The 18841-nt window shown below is 39.4% G+C and overlaps 1 protein-coding gene across 27 annotated transcripts in view; it reads left to right on the forward strand.

Moving 5' to 3' along the window:
• RIMS2 (regulating synaptic membrane exocytosis 2) overlaps positions 1-18841 on the forward strand; it is a gene marked incomplete at its 5' end in the record, with an annotated part of 342653 nt that overhangs the window by 305928 nt on the left and 17884 nt on the right. Inside the window, one exon of one of the 27 annotated variants that reach the window (XM_081111204.1) lies at positions 11930-12071. The exons of the other annotated variants lie outside the window; for them this stretch is intronic. Within the exon in view, the coding sequence (XP_080967330.1) occupies positions 11930-12071 (142 nt within the window). Of the gene's footprint in view, positions 1-11929; positions 12072-18841 lie in introns of those variants that run through there. 27 annotated transcript variants of the gene reach the window in all.

Here is an 18841-nt window from a genome sequence, read left to right on the forward strand (position 1 = left end):
ATTTTTCTAGAAGCCCAACATCTTCTATTGCTCTTCACCTACTTTCTCTATATTTATGCCCCCAACTACATTTCATGGTTGTTGTTTTTCCATTTTCCCTCTCAGGGCTCCATATACTCTTCTCTCCTTTCTCATGGGAGTCAGCCAATTCAGATGTTCAACAAAATTCCAAATTCAGCAAATATTTATTGAGTGCAAGGTAGTGCTGTGTGCTCTGTTTTGTAACATTCATGAATTCTTTGAACTCCCTGAGCGGTGGGTAGCTATTTATATTTGTGTTTAATGAATAAGGTAAAGCGATCATCTCAAAGGTCACAGGGCAAGTTGTTGATAGAGCTAAAAATACAGTTTCTACCCTAGTCAGGTAGAATACAAAGAGCCTGAAGTTTGGGAGCAGACAGGCTTGGGTTTGTACCCTGATTGGTCACTTTATTTTTGGAACTTGAGCAAGTTATTCAACTTCCCCAAGCCTCGGTTTTCTACCCATAGAATGTAATACTCTCTACCTTACAATGACATATGTGGATTATATTAAATAATGTGTGGAACACATTAGCATAGAGTTGCGCAGGAACTGTTTGTTTCCTTCCACTCTACCAGGATATACCTGTGTTCCTCTGTCCAAGGGTATTTGCACATAAAAGAGGTCTCTGTTACATGTTAACTCCCTTTAAATAGTGTTTTCCTTTTAGATGCTCATACATGTAGAACATATTGTGCTATAAGTCATAATATTTAGTCATTTTATTATTGACTAGAGGCCCGGTGCACAAAATTCGTGCACGGGTAGGGTCCCTAGGCCTGATCGGCAATCAGGGCCAATCTATGGGGCAACCCGTGGGGCAATTGGGGGGGGCCCCCACTGGCACCCGCCTTGGCTGGCCTGGGGCCTGTGGGCTGGGGCAGCTCCTGAATTGAGCGTCTGCCCCCTGGTAATCAGTGTGTGTCGTAGCGACCGGTTGTTCCGCCGTTTGGTCTATTTGCATATTATGCTTTTATTATATAGGATAAGACTCTGGTTGGCCAGCAGAGAGCAAAGGCCCATTACTGTGGATTCTCAACACTAAGATTCATAATAGAAAAGAATCAACATCAAATTATTATTTAAATTCTGTTCAAGAAAGAAGAGGACTTAATTAAATATAATAGAAATGTAAAATGCAGACTTTCAACAAATTGCAACTTCTCTAGTCATCTGAATCTGGAGAGAATTCTGTTTACAACAATTAGATAGTTAGCCTGATGTGCACTAGACGCTGCTCTAGAGGCTGGAGACACAGTGAGAACAAGGAGGACCATGGGGGGAGGAGAGAGGTGGAGACTGATGACCCATTCATCCTGCCCCTCCCCCTTTATGGCCCTATGCTTGCTACATTCCATCAAATTAGGCAAATCAATCAAATCAGATTAAATTTAGTTAACTAGATTAGATTAAATTGATCAGATTAAATCAAACTCTGAGATAAAATTTTAATCCTAGCATAAAAATCAATTTTTGAAATAATTTTAAGAACATAATTAAATGTATGTACTTTGTCTTACTCTTTTGAATATGTGTCCTAGGTTTAGGATCATAAATCTGTACTTAGAATTTTAAATTGTTCGGTAGATCAGTACTCCCAACACTCATTTAGTAATAACACTTAAGGTTTCTGTATTATTCCAGAACTATCACATAATTCCCAAAATTTTCTCAAAATAAACTATAATTCATTTCAATTTGATATCTAGGAGAAGGAGATGGTCATGAAAGCAAGTGAACAATTAAGGAATAGAAAGAACTCAACAGGTTTAAGACATTTAAGAATTAAGACATTTTAGAAATATTAAATTTTACATTTCTATTATATTTAATTAAGTGGCTGGAAAAATGACAGTTAATTCTTATGTAGTCAGTGCTTTAAAAATTACCTAGGCTTCTAGTACTGAACATTGCAGGTGATAAAAGTGAGAAACATTTTGATTTGCTTTCTAATAAGTGGAGGTATAAAAGATGTGTTCACAACATCATTTACTTTGTTGAATTGGATAAGCCATAATTGCATTTTGTAGAGCATTTTAAATATCAAAAAATGTAATCTATGATTAATCATTTAGAATGCTAATGAAGAAAAATCAATTCCAAAAGCCGCAATCCATAGTAATAGTAGTCAGATGACTCATTCACATTCACCACGGAAGCTGGTATTAGCAGTTTTCATTTTAAAATAGTTTCTTTTAAAGAATAATGAAATAAGAATTAAAGTATGCCGGTTGGTAATAAGCAGCTCCTTTATCAGAATTTATTCAGATAAAATAATGTCCTTAGAGACAAAGCAGCAAGCTAAGACCTATGGTGGTAGGCCCTGGAAATTCTAATAATGTCATCCAAAAATAAAATTTCTGCCCTTAAGAAACTTAAGTCTTATGTGTATTAAAATGTATTGACAAGTGTGTTTTTTAAGAGACTATCTTTAGAGCTAATTCTCCTTTCTTTAAACTGGAAGCATAATACCCACCATTGGTGTAGAAACACCAGTTTTTTAAAAAGCAGAATTAGAAAATGCCACTTCATTTATGGATAATCACTTTAAAGCTAAACTTTTAGGATAGAAAGAGACATGTTTTTATGAGACAGCAAAGTTGTATAAGATGTTTTAAAAATGTAGAATAGATCGAAATAATGCTAAGCAGCTTACTTAAATGTTTACCAAAGTGACCAATGAAAGCTTTTGAAAGCATTGTAAAGCTAAAGACCTCAGGAGACTTAGTTCATCTCAAAGCATGTGATATCACAGTTCTTTACTGGGGCTGCCATAATAAAATGCTACAGACGGTGGCTTTAACAGCAGACGTTTATTCCCTCACAGTTTGGGGGGCTGGAAGCTCTCTCCCCCTCACATAGATGGCCAACCGCGTGCTGCCCATTCACAAGGTCCTTTCCCTGTGCACTGCACATCCCTGGTATTTTTTTGTGTGTCCATATTTCTTCTCATGAGGACACCAATCACAGTGGTTTAGGGTCCCATCCTAACAGCCTCACTTTAAGTTAATCACCTTCTCTCCAAATACAACTACTAGGAGTTAGGACTAAAACATACGAATTTTGAGGGAACACCGTTCAACCATCATACCTACAAAGTGGTCATAAATAAGAGATCTGCATCACAATAAGTTTTCTCCAGTTTATTAGGAACCAGTAAGGGATGAGATGTAAAGAATAGGGTCTCCACTTTAAGACTTCATGACCCTGGACATGCCGGCGGTCGGGAGGCACCTTTCCCAACTATTTAGAAGTGTGACTGATTGTCTTCAGGTGAAGTTGTACCTGTAGACAGAGATTATACCAGTACCTTCTGAAGACAAACATGTTCATATCTTCAGTTTATTGTCATTCTTCCCAATCCCCCAAGTCCAAAATGATTTACCAGGTCTAGAAACTAAGAAACATTGATAGTAACAGCAACTCAATATAATTATCAAGTTCTATTACAGGAAACAAATTAATTTTTGGATTAGAAAATGGCATACATTTTTAATACCACAAATTTCAATATGTAATGTCTGGCTGTTATTATTTCCAGAAAAGAATTATGTTAGGAAAGATATATTAAAGGGACTTTGAAAGAGTACATTTATTAAACTGTTAGTTATATCATTTCTTGTATATATACTAGAGGCCCGGTGCACGAATTTGTGCATGGGTGGGGTCCCTAGGCCTAGCCGGCGATTGTAGCCTATTGGGGCCGAGCTGGCCGGGGCCTGCCGGCTGCCAGCTACCAAACAGGGCCTGCCGGATGCGGGGAGGAACCGTGGGAGGTTGGCTGGCCATGGGAGGTTGGCTGTGGAAGTGCACTGACCACCAGAAAGCAGCTCCTGTGTTTAGTGTCTACCCCCTGGTGGTCAGTGCACATCATAGCAACTGGTCATTCCCGTCGTTCTGGTCATAATGATCACTTAGGCTTTTATATAGATAGATAGATTAAGGCTGACATGCAGAAACCTGTTTAAATGATCAGACAAACTCTAAGTTAAGAGAGCAACTTAGGACTGTGAAAAATGCATTGAATTTTCGACACAAGTTTTAAAAGTTATTTTTTTTGCACTGTACTTTTAATTTTGCTAAGTGAAATAATTGATGCAATTAATCCATTAGAAATTACTTCTGAAGCCTTTAAACTTTAAGTTTTTGCTTTGGTGACTTGTACAAAGAAGGGTTACAGCTACTTCTCAGTTGAGTAAGGGAAGAGGCAAAACCGAGTTTGAATATTTTCAATTGACACTTACTACACCTACAAAGTGGCTCTACAGTCAATACCACAAGTAGTTGAGGCAGACGGACCCTTTGCCTTCCATTCCACCCACATGAAAATGCTAGATTAAATAGAGCAAAATCGTTTGGGGACATAAATTTATCCTGAGTCCATCTAGCCACTTAAATGACATAAAAGCTGTGAGCAGTTATTCACAAATGGATTTACATAGACACAAAGAAATTAACCAAAGAATTTATATGCATGTATGCATAGCCCATGGACACAGACAATAGTGTGGTGAAGGCCGGGGGTGGGGCAGGGGCTGGGTAGAAGGGGGTAAAGGGAGGGGGGAATGGGGGAGATATGTAATAGTGTCGGCAATAAAAAAATATATATATAAAATAAACATACTGTACAGTATCCTATATAGTGAACCTGTCTAGATATACGTCATTAGGGGGAAATTAAGAACTTTGTAAATGTATGTTACATTTTAATTATCTTTGTAATGTTCCCATTATAATCATGAAGAATGAAATCTAGGTGATAAACGTATGCCCTAAAAGTGGAATTAATGAGCTTGAGGTAGCTGCTTTGTCAAGCTTGATTTAACCATGAACCTTTCTTGCCTGACATGATTCTGTTACGTTAATGTGTAATATCCGTGTGTGGTGTTCTCCGTAGGCCTCCGAGGAGTGTTGCAGAGGCTGGTGTTAAATTTCTAGGGACAGTATTGGTGACAGTTGAATGTATTGAAAATGTGTGCGCTGGCAGCTCTCTGACATACAAATGTCTGATGGATACTTGGCCTCAGCCTCTCCACCTTCGCCTCTGGAACACCTGGTTTTAAAAAAAAAAACACTGGGCCTTTTTGATAAATCTGTGTTCAGTTTTAGAGGAAAAAGAGAAGCTGTGACAAAGCTGGGGCCCAGGAGAACTGAGCCAGGAAAGATTCCCAGGAGAGGTTTGTTTGTAACGTTGAGAAAGTCTCCCAGTTCCAGATTACAATCCCTTAGATATTTTTAAGTGTCACTTTTAATACTGCTAGAAATTTCGCCAACTAGTTAAGGATATTATTTGAAAATGAAACTATCTCTGAAAGACAAATTTATTCCACCCGTTTATTTTAACCCTAAAACCGGCCTGGTATTAGTAATGCTTCCAGAGTACAAGCTTTCATTGGAGGTGGGAGGACGTGCAGCTGATGATTTGGAATTTCTGAGCTTCATAGTCACTATTAAATGAGCTAGTTTCACAACAACTATAAGGTCATTGCTATTATTACCTCTCATTTGTGGATGAGAAAGCTACATGATACATAGGGGGTTGAAGTCATTGCCCAGAGTCACATAGCGAGGAAGTAGAGGGGCTGGGATACATGCTCCAGCCTGTCTAATTTCAGAGTTCACACCACTAACCACTGTGCCTCACATCCCCGCAGGAAGGGTAAGTCAGCATCTGACCAGGCTTTATGGGGATGCCCACGGAGTGAGGAGGCCAAACTTCCAGATGGTGACCTGTATTCCTGTCCCTCACCAGGGGAGGAGGGATGGAAGTGGGGACTGTCTTAACGCTCTTGGTGAAAAAGCAGAAAGTTAAAAGCTGCAAATACTAATGCTGGGAGGGGCCCAGTGACCTTTTTATTGAGAGTGCAGAGAAGTTATCTGACCTCTTCAGAAACAAATCAAGGGACAGAGAGAGTAAATGATTTGTCTAAAATCACATATCTGTTAAAGAGATGTCTAGTTAATGATAACCTAAGATAAGAACAGGCATATATGCCCCTGGCAGGTTTGGCTCAGTGGATAGAGCGTTGGCCCACAGACTGAAGGCTCTCGGGTTCAATTCAGGTCAAGGGCACATACCTCAGTTGCAGAATCCATACCTGCCCCTGGTCAGCAGAGGAGTTTGTGGGAGTCAACCAATCGATGTGTCTCTCCTCTTCCCATCTACTCTTTCTAAAAATCAATGGAAAAATATCCTCAAGTGAGGATTTAAAAAAACATACACAAACATATGAACTTGAAATGTTTGCAGGGGTCTGATGAAGGCTATCTGTCAGTTTCTCTGGTTTGAAGAGGATAAAAGCTGGGCCTGGGTGACCATTTCCGCTAGAACCAGCCAGCCCATCTTTTCCTCATGCATAACCAAGGTCTTTGTCCAGCAGCAGGGCTAGCAAATAGGAACTGGCAGGTTTTATTGGAGGGAACATGAAAGGTAAAATAAAACTTTAAATTATAAAAGCCAGTCTAGTGTAGTCCTAACAGTTATGTACATGTTACCTGATAATATAATAATAATATTTAAAATTTAAATTACTCGGTATTACTTCATAAGGGCAGCTATATTTGTTCATTTTTGTTCGCTGTTATAGCCCCAGTAACTAGAATAGTGTCTGGCATGTGGTAGGCACTCAACATATATTTACTGAATTAATATGCATCACTTTTCTTATCTGTAAAATGAGACGTAGCTACTTTATCGGGTGTTATGAAGATTGAATGAGGCAAAGTATATGCAGACTATAACATTAGCTATTATCACCATCATTGTTATACATAAAGGCCATAATTAATATTAGAGTTCAAATATTAATTATTTCCCGGTATTGTCTAGCTCTTCTGCATTTAGGATTCATGATTTTGATCGTTAGAGATTTTCCCCTTCATTACTCAGTCAAATCTTACCACTGTTTTTTAGCCTAATCAAGAAATTATTTTGCTTACTTCCATTGACATTTTCTGTTATAAGATAAAGGCAAAAATTATAATCTCATTATAGAAATAATCATTCAATCTTTTTTTTAATCTTCTCATACCTTAAACATCTTTTGACTTTGTCAACCTTTGTGAAAGTTTGGGTTAAAAAAAACTGCTAAAGAGTAACATCTGTTGTGTAAACAGCAAAAATACTTTTAAAAACGGAATTCACAAAAGCTTACAGTTTATTTGCACCATATTGACATTAATCTGGGGATGTGAGAAAAGATTGTATATTTTGAATTTCATATTCAAGTCAGGGGTAATTGCCCAAGACTAGTAAATACTTTTAGCAATTTGAAGTCAGAATTAAAATGTTGACTGTGTATTTTATCTCTCATGACTTAAATGCAAAGATATTTTGTAACAGCACAGATATGTAAATTTTAGGATTCGGAGACTTGGTTTTGACAAGACAAAATATACCCACAACTATTTTTACTTAGCATTGACTTATTTACCATAAAAAGCAATAATCCAAAGTGGCAAAGGTAATTGACATCATTTTGAAGCTGGAGATAGAGACAATACCCATATTATCAAGAACAAATGTATATCAAGAGAAAGAAGTCAGCCCAGGCTGGAGCATGGTTCTGTAATCTACCCTGAGCAATTCTTGTCCTTCCCAACCAGTCATTCCGGGTTGCCTGGAAAACACTCACTTTTGGCTGAATAGCAATCAGTGAGAGTACTTTTTCTATTTCTTCTTGGCATATCCATCTCAGGGCCTTTCTATGTGTTTCTTCCACCACCTCCCAGAGGGCCTTACTTCCTCTGCGCTTCCCTTTGCTAGTAGTTTGCATTCTCATCTTCATCACCTACATCATTTCTAGCACAGAAAAGGGCAAGCCTGCGGAAGGTACAACTATGTTTCTGATTGAACTAATCCGTGGCCTTGACTCTATATGACTACTTCATGTAATGAGCTTTTATGTATTCACGTAAGTAGCCACGCCTCTACTTCAGGAAACTAACAAACCTTAAAATTTTAGTGATTTTTTTTTTTTTAGAAACTATTATAAAAACTGATACATAAATGACATGTAATTCTCTTCCCTGTTAGAACTGATGGACTGAATACATGTATGGCTAGGTAATATTGCTATGTTTTTATTTTTTTTAAGGCAAATATAGATTTAACATTAGCATATAAGTGAACATTATGGTGTTAAAGATTTATTTTCAGTATTTTAATTTTGAACCAAATGATTTACTGACTAGTTCATATGATATCTCTCGTCTGTGTTTTGTGTAACTATGTATGGTATGAGACACCTGTAATGTAGTCTACAGGGCACTGAACCTAAAGTCAAATCATCTGAATTTGAGTCTTGCTCTTCCATGTTCCAGTTAAACAAGTCATTTAATACTATTGACTCCATTAGCTCATTTATAAAGAAGAAATAATGATGACATTCTCAGGATTAAGGTAAGAATTAAGTAGTGTAATTGGTGTGTTATTTATCAAATAGAATGCTATACTATATGCAATCTATCTCTAAATAGCTTTTCTTCAAAAAGATTATTTTCCTATTTAATGGTAGAATCTTTTTTTTCAAGGCCATATTTTGCTTTTAGAATGCAATTTATTGTGTGTATCCATGACTCACTTTTTTCTCTAACCTTCTGGTGAATAAGAAAGTTAAAAATAATTTGAATAGTGGATTATAATGATTCTGGAATTACACTTAGTTTTGTATAATGAAACTATGTAGTGGAGCATCATTTGAGAAATATATGCAAAGCCATTGGAATGTATATTCTCATATGGAAGAATAACATTTCCAATCTTATATCTTCATGTAAATTTTAAAATTCCTTTGGGGGTGATAGTACTTAGAATGGAATGAGAAATAAGAAATAAACTTGTTAAAATAAATAAGCCAGAAATATTATTTACTATACATAGGAAAACAGTTGCGTATAAGACAAAAATATTTGTAAATTGTCTCATTAAGTTCAGTACATTCCGCAAGTTATTCAAGACTAGAGGTCTCTGGCCATCGTGGTGGTTTCTCTGTCTGACACTATGTGCCAACACCCTTCTTTCTTTTTAAAGCTCTCTTTCCTGAAATAGGGTGGTTTTCTTCTTTCTTCTCCAGCCCTCCCTCCTCCTGCTTGTGCCACTCTCGGTCACTTCTCAGGATCTCTGAGGTCCTCACATAGGAAAAAACATCAAAAAGCTCCCCAGCACAGCCTTGTTCTAAAACTGCAAGAGAGAAGTGATGCTCACGTGGCAGCAGACACATCTGGACTCTTCCAGACTAACCTCTTGGTGGATAAGACCAGGTCATATAAAGCCAGAGAAGGCAGGGCCCAAACAACTCAGACATGCAGCCACTAATAGGAACCCAAGATATGCCCTTCCAAAGTGGCTCTCAGCCATCATTATGATGCCCCTGGATGCCAATATAAAGTGTTCAATCCTGGCCAAATATTTCCCTAGGATTTCCCTGCTCCAATCCCTCTTCCTTGATACTCTCCTCTTGATCATAACTCAGTACACACATGCATGTACACATACACACACATATATACACACGTATACATCATCTACATAATCATGAAACAATACTATAATTGATGAGTAACTACATGGGCGACACTCTGACATTTTATTTTTTTAAATGTTGATTAAATCCTAATACATTATTTTCATGACTCACTAAAATTTTTTTTTAAATTAGATGACTGACTGATAAAGAGCTTTCAATTTCCAAAGTTCTCTGATTCCCTTTATTCTTATAATGAAATGTTGACTTAAAGAAAAAGTTTCTATTCTCTGAATCAAAGCAACGCGGTATGACAAAGTGCTCATAGCATTCCTGGTTTTGTCAATGTTCTATTGAAATGCTCCTTTTTTAGGAAGGTGAATAATTAACAGGAAATTGAACTGAGAGAGTTGTAGGAGTATTGATGAGAAAAGACAAAGCCTGTCAGAAAAACAGGCAAAAAAACTGATGATTCTGTGTAAGCAACCAAAGGTCGTTATTATGGGATGGCAATCTTATTTGTACTGAAAGTTTCCTAATTTTGAATATGATTTGAGAGCTCGTATTCATTCTTTGCACATTCTAAATTGTGATGTCCAAAGGCCAAAATCGTTAACATACCTAGAAAACCGTGTGTGGTCGATCCTCATCTCAGCCTCTTTCTCTCTCTGATCTCCTTCCTTCTCACTCCAGCGACCCTGCTCTTTGCTGTATCATGTCACACCTCAGGGCCATGGCACTGGAGGTTCTCTTTGCCTCAAACACACTCTTCCTCACATGTCTGAATGGCTAACTTCCTCTACTTCCTGAAACCTCTGTTCAAATGTAGTCGGTAAGGCCCACTGACGGCCCTTTTACATTGCAGACTGCCCATACCCCTTAATTTAATTTTTTTCTATTTGCATGGATCCCCCTTTTAACACTATATAATTTATTTATTGTGTCTCTCCTCCACCCCCCCTCCTAGGATGTAAGTAAGCTCCCAGCAATCTTTTTTGCTGCTTTGATCACTCTTATGGAATATTCTAATATTAATGGAATACATGTTTACAAAGGTACCTGGCAAATCTAGGAGCTTAGTTAATATTAATGGAATACGTGTTTGAATCTCTCCGGGTAGCAAGCACAGAACTTGGAGATATATATACTACTCAGGAAATACTGATTGTATGAAAGAACCATTTTTGATTGTATAATTTGCATTTTATAGAGCATTTTGAATTTCCTATTACACATACCCAACAATCCAGCTGTGACAGGTCAGGACTAGAGTCATTGTACCCGACGTTGCCACCGCCCTGGATAGGAAATCGCGTGGATGAGTAGCTTGTCTCAAGTTACAAAAAGTGGGGCAGTCTTCTGACTCCTATTAAAATGGAATTGCAGTTGCTTTATGTTCTGGGGTAGAGATTTGCAGTTTGCAGAATGCGACATGTCATTTTACTTATAAACTGTTTTCTATCTGGTATGTCTGTGTTGATTCCAAGTTTATATTAAGAAAACGTTACCTTTTATTTAGATGTTGAAGCCTTACAGAGTTTACTAGTATTGTCATTCTTAGCAACAGTAGGAAGCAGGTTATTTAATTTGGAGAAAGAAAGCATCAAAAATTTATGAAATTAAAGCAAAATTCATCAACATCATAGTACTTTCTGTTGTTGGCGCTTTTTCCGGCTCTTGATTGTTTTTACAAAACTTTTCTCCCTCTGTTGACTTTTTATCCTCTTAATACAGGAAAGGTAACAGTGAAAGCCCTAACTCTAGGTTTCCCGAAACTTGTTAAAAACTGGGAAGCTTTTGTGTAATGAATGGGGGGGGGGGGGGGGATTTCAGTATTTCTGGTCGCTGCATAAGGAGCATTAATATTGTATGAGAAACCGAGGGAAGGGAAAGTGCCTATAAAAGCGTGCTGCTCGGTTCCCCACCTGCGACGCCGAAACGTGATTGCATCTAGTTAATCACCGCTCTCCGGCCCTCGCCGCGCAGGGCGGGGAGCGGGGAGGAGACTGCACGAGCTCCTCGGCCCGAGCAGCTTGGAACCTGCGGTGCGGGCCCCGCCGGCCGCCGGGTGCGGGCCGCCCCCCTCCGGCTGCTGATGGGCGGGCCCCGCAGCAGCAGCGGCAGCTCGGACGCGGGCAGCGAGCCTCCTGCAGCCACCGCCTCCGGGATCCCAGCGCCCTCCCGGCGGGACCGCGGACTCCCCCTGCGAGCAGCTGCGTCTTCGCCCGCCGCCGCCTCCATCCCGTCCCCTTGGCCCCGGCCCAACAGGTGGAGGACCCGGCAGCCCAGGAAGCCACGTCTGGGCCGGGCCGGGGAGGCGGGGGCCAGAACCCCGGGGTCGCGCGCGGCCCCATCCCGGCCCCCGAAGCGCCGCGGGCGCCGCGCCCCAGCCGCCAAGACGCCTCGCATCCTGTACCGCGGGAAGAGCGGGGCTTCGTCCAAGATGGGCCGGCAGGGTTTGGGGGGCGCCGGCGCCGCGGGGCGCTCCATGCAGCGCTCCCAGAGCCGGAGCAGCCTCTCCGCCTCCTTCGAGGCGCTGGCCGGCTACTTCCCCTGCATGAACTCCCTGGAGGAGGAGGAGGAAGGTGAGCCTGGAGTTGGGGTGTCTGTCTGTTTACCTCTCGAACCTCGGGGAGTCGGGGGTTGGGGGGGTTGGCGGGGGAGAGAACTGTAAGAAGCAGGGTCCCTGCCCCTCCGATCTCGGGGACCGTGATGTGGGGCGAGGGACCCCCGGAGCGCGCCACCTGAGCCAAGCTCTGGCCACGGGCTATTTGGAGAGCTCCCAGCGCCGACCCGGCAGCTGTTTCCCGGGGAAGTGGACTTGCCAAGTGCTTGGGAGTTGAGTGAGGGTGTGCACTGGGGGGAGGCCTGCGGGGTGCTCCCCGCTCTGTTTCTGTTTACCGTCATCTTGGTATTTGCATTTAGCCCCCAGGACGGAAATGCTCAAAAAATTAAAGGTAGCAGCAAAACTTTTGCAATAGGAGTCCCAGGATGGGCAGGTGGAGGCTGACACCACTGCAGGCGGTCTGTGCTGTGGAGACTGGGAAGTTTGATCACAGGGCACACAACACTGTGGCTCTGACCACTGGTTGTGGAGCTCTGGCGTTTGAGCGATGCCTTTACAGTTAAGCTAGTGAGAAAAACAGGGGAGGGAGGGGACTCACTGTGTCCAACTTCTCACCAAGTGGTTTCAAGTCCTTCATAAAGTTTTGAATAACACATGTTGTCTTTATAAAGAATTTGCCTATAAGTTTTAACTGACACTAAAAATATAATTTGTAAATCGAAGTAAGAATTGACTGCTGAATAATAGCGTCCTGGCATTGGAGATACCGTTTTTTTAATCTGTTGATATGCTAGTTGTAAATTGTGTTCACCTTTACCCATAAATACAGAGGTTATCATCATCACGTAAACCCTATTGTACATAATGGGATTTACTGTGCTTTTTTTCTGTGACCATCAATGATTTCTTTTTTTTTTATTATTGCTTTAAGTATTACAAAGGGTATTTATTACATATGTGTCCCTTTTTTTTTTCCTGCCCTTGACAATCAATGATTTCTTATTGGGAAATCGGTAGTGAGTCTTATTTGGAAGAAACTAACTTCCTACTCTCAGAAGAGGTAGAAATAAAGTTTATTCCTATTTTGCCCAGTGGGGAACAAGGAAGTGAAACACAAAGGAGGAATAGTGTATCTGAAAGTGGTCTTCAAAATAATTGCCTAGTTAGAGCTCCCCAAGTTTCTTCCAGCTTACTGTTGCAATGTCAGGTTGCTATTGAACAATACAGGTTTAATATCAGGGCATTTCCCTAAGCATGATTTAAAATTTTCATGGTAATCCTTTGCTGTTCTTGTGTGCACATTTATTTTTCATTTATTTTCTACGAGAGGCCCGATGCACGAAATTTGTGCAAGAGTAGGCCTTCCTTCCCTTGGCTGCCGGCACCGGCTTCCCTCAGGCACCCAGAACCCAGGCTTCCCTCCGGATGGTCATCCAGAAGGACTTCCGGTCTAATTAGCATATTACTCTATTATCATAGTCATAGATAATTAAATGCTTTAAATTTCAGGAAATGTAAACACGCCAAGAATTTAGAAGCTCAAATTAGGTAAGCGAATGAATACAATTGTAGCTAAAAATGTCAGTGTTTATTGTTAGCCAGGCACTGTTCTAAGAACTTGACATGTATTTACTCCCTTAGCCCACGACAACCGTATGAGGCAGTACACACTTTTATTATCCCCATTTCACAAATGAGGAAACTGAGACGGATAGAGGTTCAGAAACTTGCCCACGTTCACCCAGAGTAGCTGTGAGTTACCTTTGAACACAGGCAGTCAGCAAGACAAGCCATGCACTCAGCTTCAGCCTACACTAGATTACCATTTACGTATACTCAGCTGCAGTCACATACCTAGTCGTGGGGAAGCTAGAACCCAGGTGTGCCTGCAGATCATATTTAAATAAAACACATTATTGTAGACTTGTTTCTCCATTTTTTTTTTAACACTAGGTCTTCAGTCTTGAGTTTGCTTCAGTTAAACTGTCATCATTAAGCTGTAACTAGAATCCTTGGGTTTACAAAGTACCATTCTAAAAGACTTTTTTGTGACCAAAAAAAAAAAAGCTTATATAAATGTGAAGATTTTCAAAATTTAAGGTATATTCGTTTAACCTTGGCTCTTGCAGACTGGTCCCAAAGGAAATTCCTACATCTACACATGGCTAAATTGGAACGGATTTTTGTCCTATAATATGGCTTCTTGAATTGCCAAGACAAAATGTTCCATAAGGAAGCCAGCATTTTAAAAGTGAAACATACAGTTCTTTACAGGTAACTAGAGAGGAGGCACTTTGTGTAAATGAGAGTTCTTCCCACTGGGTTACCGTCATAGAGAAGACATCCTAACTTACTTTTTTGATTTCACAATATTCCTATCACCCTCAAAAGTCCTGAGATTTTTTTTAAGGTATTTCAACATACCCTGCGGAGTTGTAAAAGTTAGAAATCAATGGCCTGGAGCAGTGTTTCTTCACAATTTTTTTTTTTAATTGAAACAACCCACACAGGATACATGAAGATCATGTGAATAACATACCCTCATGGGCCTACTCAAGAATATGTTGTTATAGTCATAACTGGGAAACCCATTCTGACTTATAAAGAAAAGTAAATCCATCGCAACAGATGAATTTCACACTGGCTGAGAACAACTTATCTATGAAGAGAAGTGGTCTAGTAGATCAGTAAACCAGTCTGATTGTAAAGCTAGCCTATTTTTTGTCTTTTCAGAAATAGTGCAATAGCTAAATCTCAAATGTACTCTGTCTTCCAGTTCCATATTCTCATTTCATTCTTGTGCAGTGTACCCAGACGTTGCCTTTCTACAAAAAGAAGTGCCAAGAAGTTGATGGAGAGACCATGTTCTTTCCACTCATTTGTTCTTGTAGAAATACTGATTGAGGTTATTTTGTGTGCTAGTAGCTTTGCTAGTCCCTGAGTTAGGTGGAGTTTTCAGTCTCATGGAAATAGGTATTAATGGGAGTAACTATGTTATTATGAGTGTTAGGAAGGTGAAGTGCAGAGTGCAATAAAAGATTAGAAGAAAACCTCATTTAGGAGTTAGAGAAGGCTGCCCTGAGAAAGTGAGAGTTAAACATGAATCCAGCATCGGTGACAGATCCCAATCTCTCGCGTGCCTCCCGCACACCTTTCACAACTTGCCCAGAGTCCACAGCTAGCAAGCGGTGGAGCTAGGATCTGTACCCCCGATCTGGCTCTGGAGTATATAATCCTAACTACTCTGGGTATTGTTTCTTCATTATTACACTGGATTTTCTTGTATGCTATATTCCTTTAAAAAAAAAAAGTACAATAATAATAGTTACCATTTATTGAGCACCTTCTGTGTGCCCCATTTCTTGGATTTTATAATTCTCTGAGGAAGTTATTATTTCATCATTTTACGCCTGTGAAAACAGACTGAGAGAAGTCAACGTGGCCATGGGTTATAAATCTCAATGGGGCTGATTTCCGTGAGGATGAAAGGGGCATTCCGATAAACGAAATAATTTATGATTGCTGACTGGTCTTCGTAGCATCTTTTTGTAAGCTTACAGGGTTTTTTTCATATAATTTGATTTTTTGCTTTCTTGTTCTTGGGTATATTCCAGATAATTATTCTCCAAATCTCTGAGTACCATTTTTAAAAATTAAAAGTAATAATAATAGTACTTTGCTATATTTAACAGTTTATAAATTATGTTTACTGATTTTATCATTGAATCCTAAATGGTGTTATCTTCACCATATAAATTACTTAGCCCAATCATTGCGTATACTTCCCTAATGTAGAATATTACTGCATATAGAGGTTTCAAACATTGCAGGTAATTCTGAGAAAGAAGGAACCATTTCAAGGGAAAAGATACCATTCTTAGTAGGAAAAACAACCCCGCAACTTCCCGAACCATAAACCGAAGGGCAAATAGCATGGTCATATAATGTAGGAAAATGGCTAATTTTCTAATACTTGGTGGGTCTGGTTTCTCAGAGACTACCTTAATTTACCTGTGGTTCTGTGCCAGCTCTTCTTAATTAGTTTTGTATGTGTAATTTGTGATGAATTTGATTCACTTGATTTTATGGACTGCTTTTTCTGGTTAAAAATATGGCTTGACAATCATACAGAACAGATCCTGTCAGTAATATTTAACTGAATAAATTAGTTTGTTTAATTTCTTTTACATGCCACGAGCTTGAAAATTAAGTTGCAAGAAAATCATCAAAGAAACGGAAATATTTTCCAAATCACCAGAAACCCGGGGGAAGTTTCTTTGCATATGATAGTGAAGCTATGAGGAATTGATATACAAGGAACTAAATAGACTATAATAGAAAGACCTATTTAATTCTCCCTACTCTTTAAGATGCTATGCAACCAATAAGAAGAGTATAAAAGACATCTTATTCTAATCTTTGCATATGATAATATACTTCATTCTTAATTAGCAGCCCCATTTGATTAAAATGGAGCTTACCACTTTGCCCATGTTTCATTAAAATAAAAAAATTTCCATACACTTAAATGCAATCTTCCTAAGAACAGACATCATGCGTAGTACAGTAGGTATCCAGTATCTATTAATAATAACAGTATATAGTCCTACCATTCTTTGCAAGCTGAATGTCAGTATAACTGACAAGACATAATATCCATTTTATTTATACTGTTTTTAAATTATAACCTGTGGTTTGATTAGGACTTTTTAAAATTCAGTAATCATAGATTTACACATCTTCAAAATGCCAATAATAGGGACAGGACATGGATACAGATTTATAATCTAAATATGTATCTTTTCTAGGGGATATTATTTTTTGCTAGTTTATCATTATGTGTAATAAAACATTTCCTAAGTGAGTCTATACCATATTCAGCAATAATACAATGATTTTATGTTAGATTTACATTCTAGGCAGATAAGGTGAGGCAAAAGATTTGGGAATTAAAATAAGTGAACACCAGTTTCACTCAGAGTGCTTATCATATATCATCTTTTTAATCGAACATTCAGAATCGTTCACTGTCAAGTGTCCAGACAGTACCCTTAAAGTAATTTGAAACTTTACTACAAAAGTCAAGTTAAACCCCAAATTTGCTTTCACCCTTCCGTATGTTCACTAAATTCAGAACTAGTCATGGGGGTGACCTTTCCTATGGAGACATCTTGTACGAAGTGACTTACAAACACCCATTAGAAAGTTGTAATGGCAGCATCCCATTGCCTCCAAAGACTATGGTTTGATGTGAATGCTCTCTGCTGTTCTTACATATTCCCGTATTATTGATCACACAAGATCAGTCTATATATTTGTTCTATCTCATATTGTAATGGTATGAGATTGGAGAAAAGGGGGGTTTACTTAATGCTATGGATATATAATATTTTTTGAGCAATTGAAGAAAAAGCTAACATAAAAATGATAATATCAACTCTAGTTTTGAAGTATCATTTCTTAAGATTTAAATTTTGCCTGATGAGACTAAAATGAAAAGGCTGTTAATTTTAGCTATTTCAGTCATCGATTTTTCCTTTGTAACTCCTATAAGTCAGGGGCCAGGATGGCACTATTTATCAGTGAAATAGGCTAGATGTCATACAAAAGGGGAGAGCAAGGAAGCTTTCCCATCCATCGAGGAATGGTACTCAGTTCTAAGTAACTGATGCCAAATTGAATAGCAGCCCAGGGTTGGCAAATTTACTCTGATATTTTCCTCTAAGACAGTGGTTTTCAACCTTGGCTGCACATCCTCCGGAAATTCTGTTTCTTTGTAATGGGGTGGGGCCACAACATTAGTAACAAAGAAACAGAATTTCAGGAGGATGAGGCCCAGAAATCAGGATTTTAAAAAGATTCCCAGGTGATTCTAATGTGCAGCCAAGGATGAGAACCACTGCTCTAAGAGAAGCTATACATCTGGATGTTACTTAAAACATTTAAAGTGTTGGCACCTAAATGAAAAATTTAAGCATTATTTGGTCCAAACAAAGTGTACTGAAGGACCACATATGTGCCACCAGCTGGCAACTTCTATCAAGGAAATGCTTCCTCCTCAACTTGTTTTCTCCGTTTTCCTTCTTTCCTGTTCCCATGGTCACCCTGATAGCTTAGGACCACATTAGCTCACCTTTCAAATCATCTGAGTCTCCCAATCTGCTGTCTCTACCTTCTAGATCTCCCCACTGCTAACTAACTTCATTGCCTCTGTATCAGCTTCCGTAAACATCATCTTGAGCTTGACACCACTCTTCTGAAAGCCTCAGCGGATTCCCATCTCCCACCAAATGGAGCCTTAAGCTTGACATTCAAAGTCTAACCATTTGGTCCTTCCATAGCATAGCTTCCCTGCCTTCGACAGCCCTTAGGGGCCCAGTAAATCAATGAAACAAAGCCTTCTTGCTCTTTACTGCCAAGTTTTTGTTCATGCCTTTCTATTCTTCTTATACCACTGTACATGCATGTCTACTTGCCCTTCAGGTTAGGAATGTTGCCCCAAATCATACTGCGGAACTAGCCCTGCTGAACTAGCACTTCTGTTTGGCACAGACATCACAGCGTGTACCAGTGTCAACATTGAGGTTGAGTCACTGCTATAGGATCACTCGAAAAAGTATATATTGTGGCCACTGCCCAACTTAGAATGGAAGCCGGTGGCGCCTCTGCTTCTTTGTTTCAGTAGCTTCAGATTCCAAGTTTGGGACAGCGGTTGGAATCTGATTAACAGAACCTTGGTTCTGTGCTCCTGCCCTAAAATGATACTTGACAATTTTAACTTCTACAAGT

Source organism: Myotis nattereri (assembly GCF_964212035.1).
Source record: "Myotis nattereri genome assembly, chromosome: 17".
NCBI classification, from domain to species: Eukaryota; Metazoa; Chordata; class Mammalia; order Chiroptera; family Vespertilionidae; genus Myotis; species Myotis nattereri.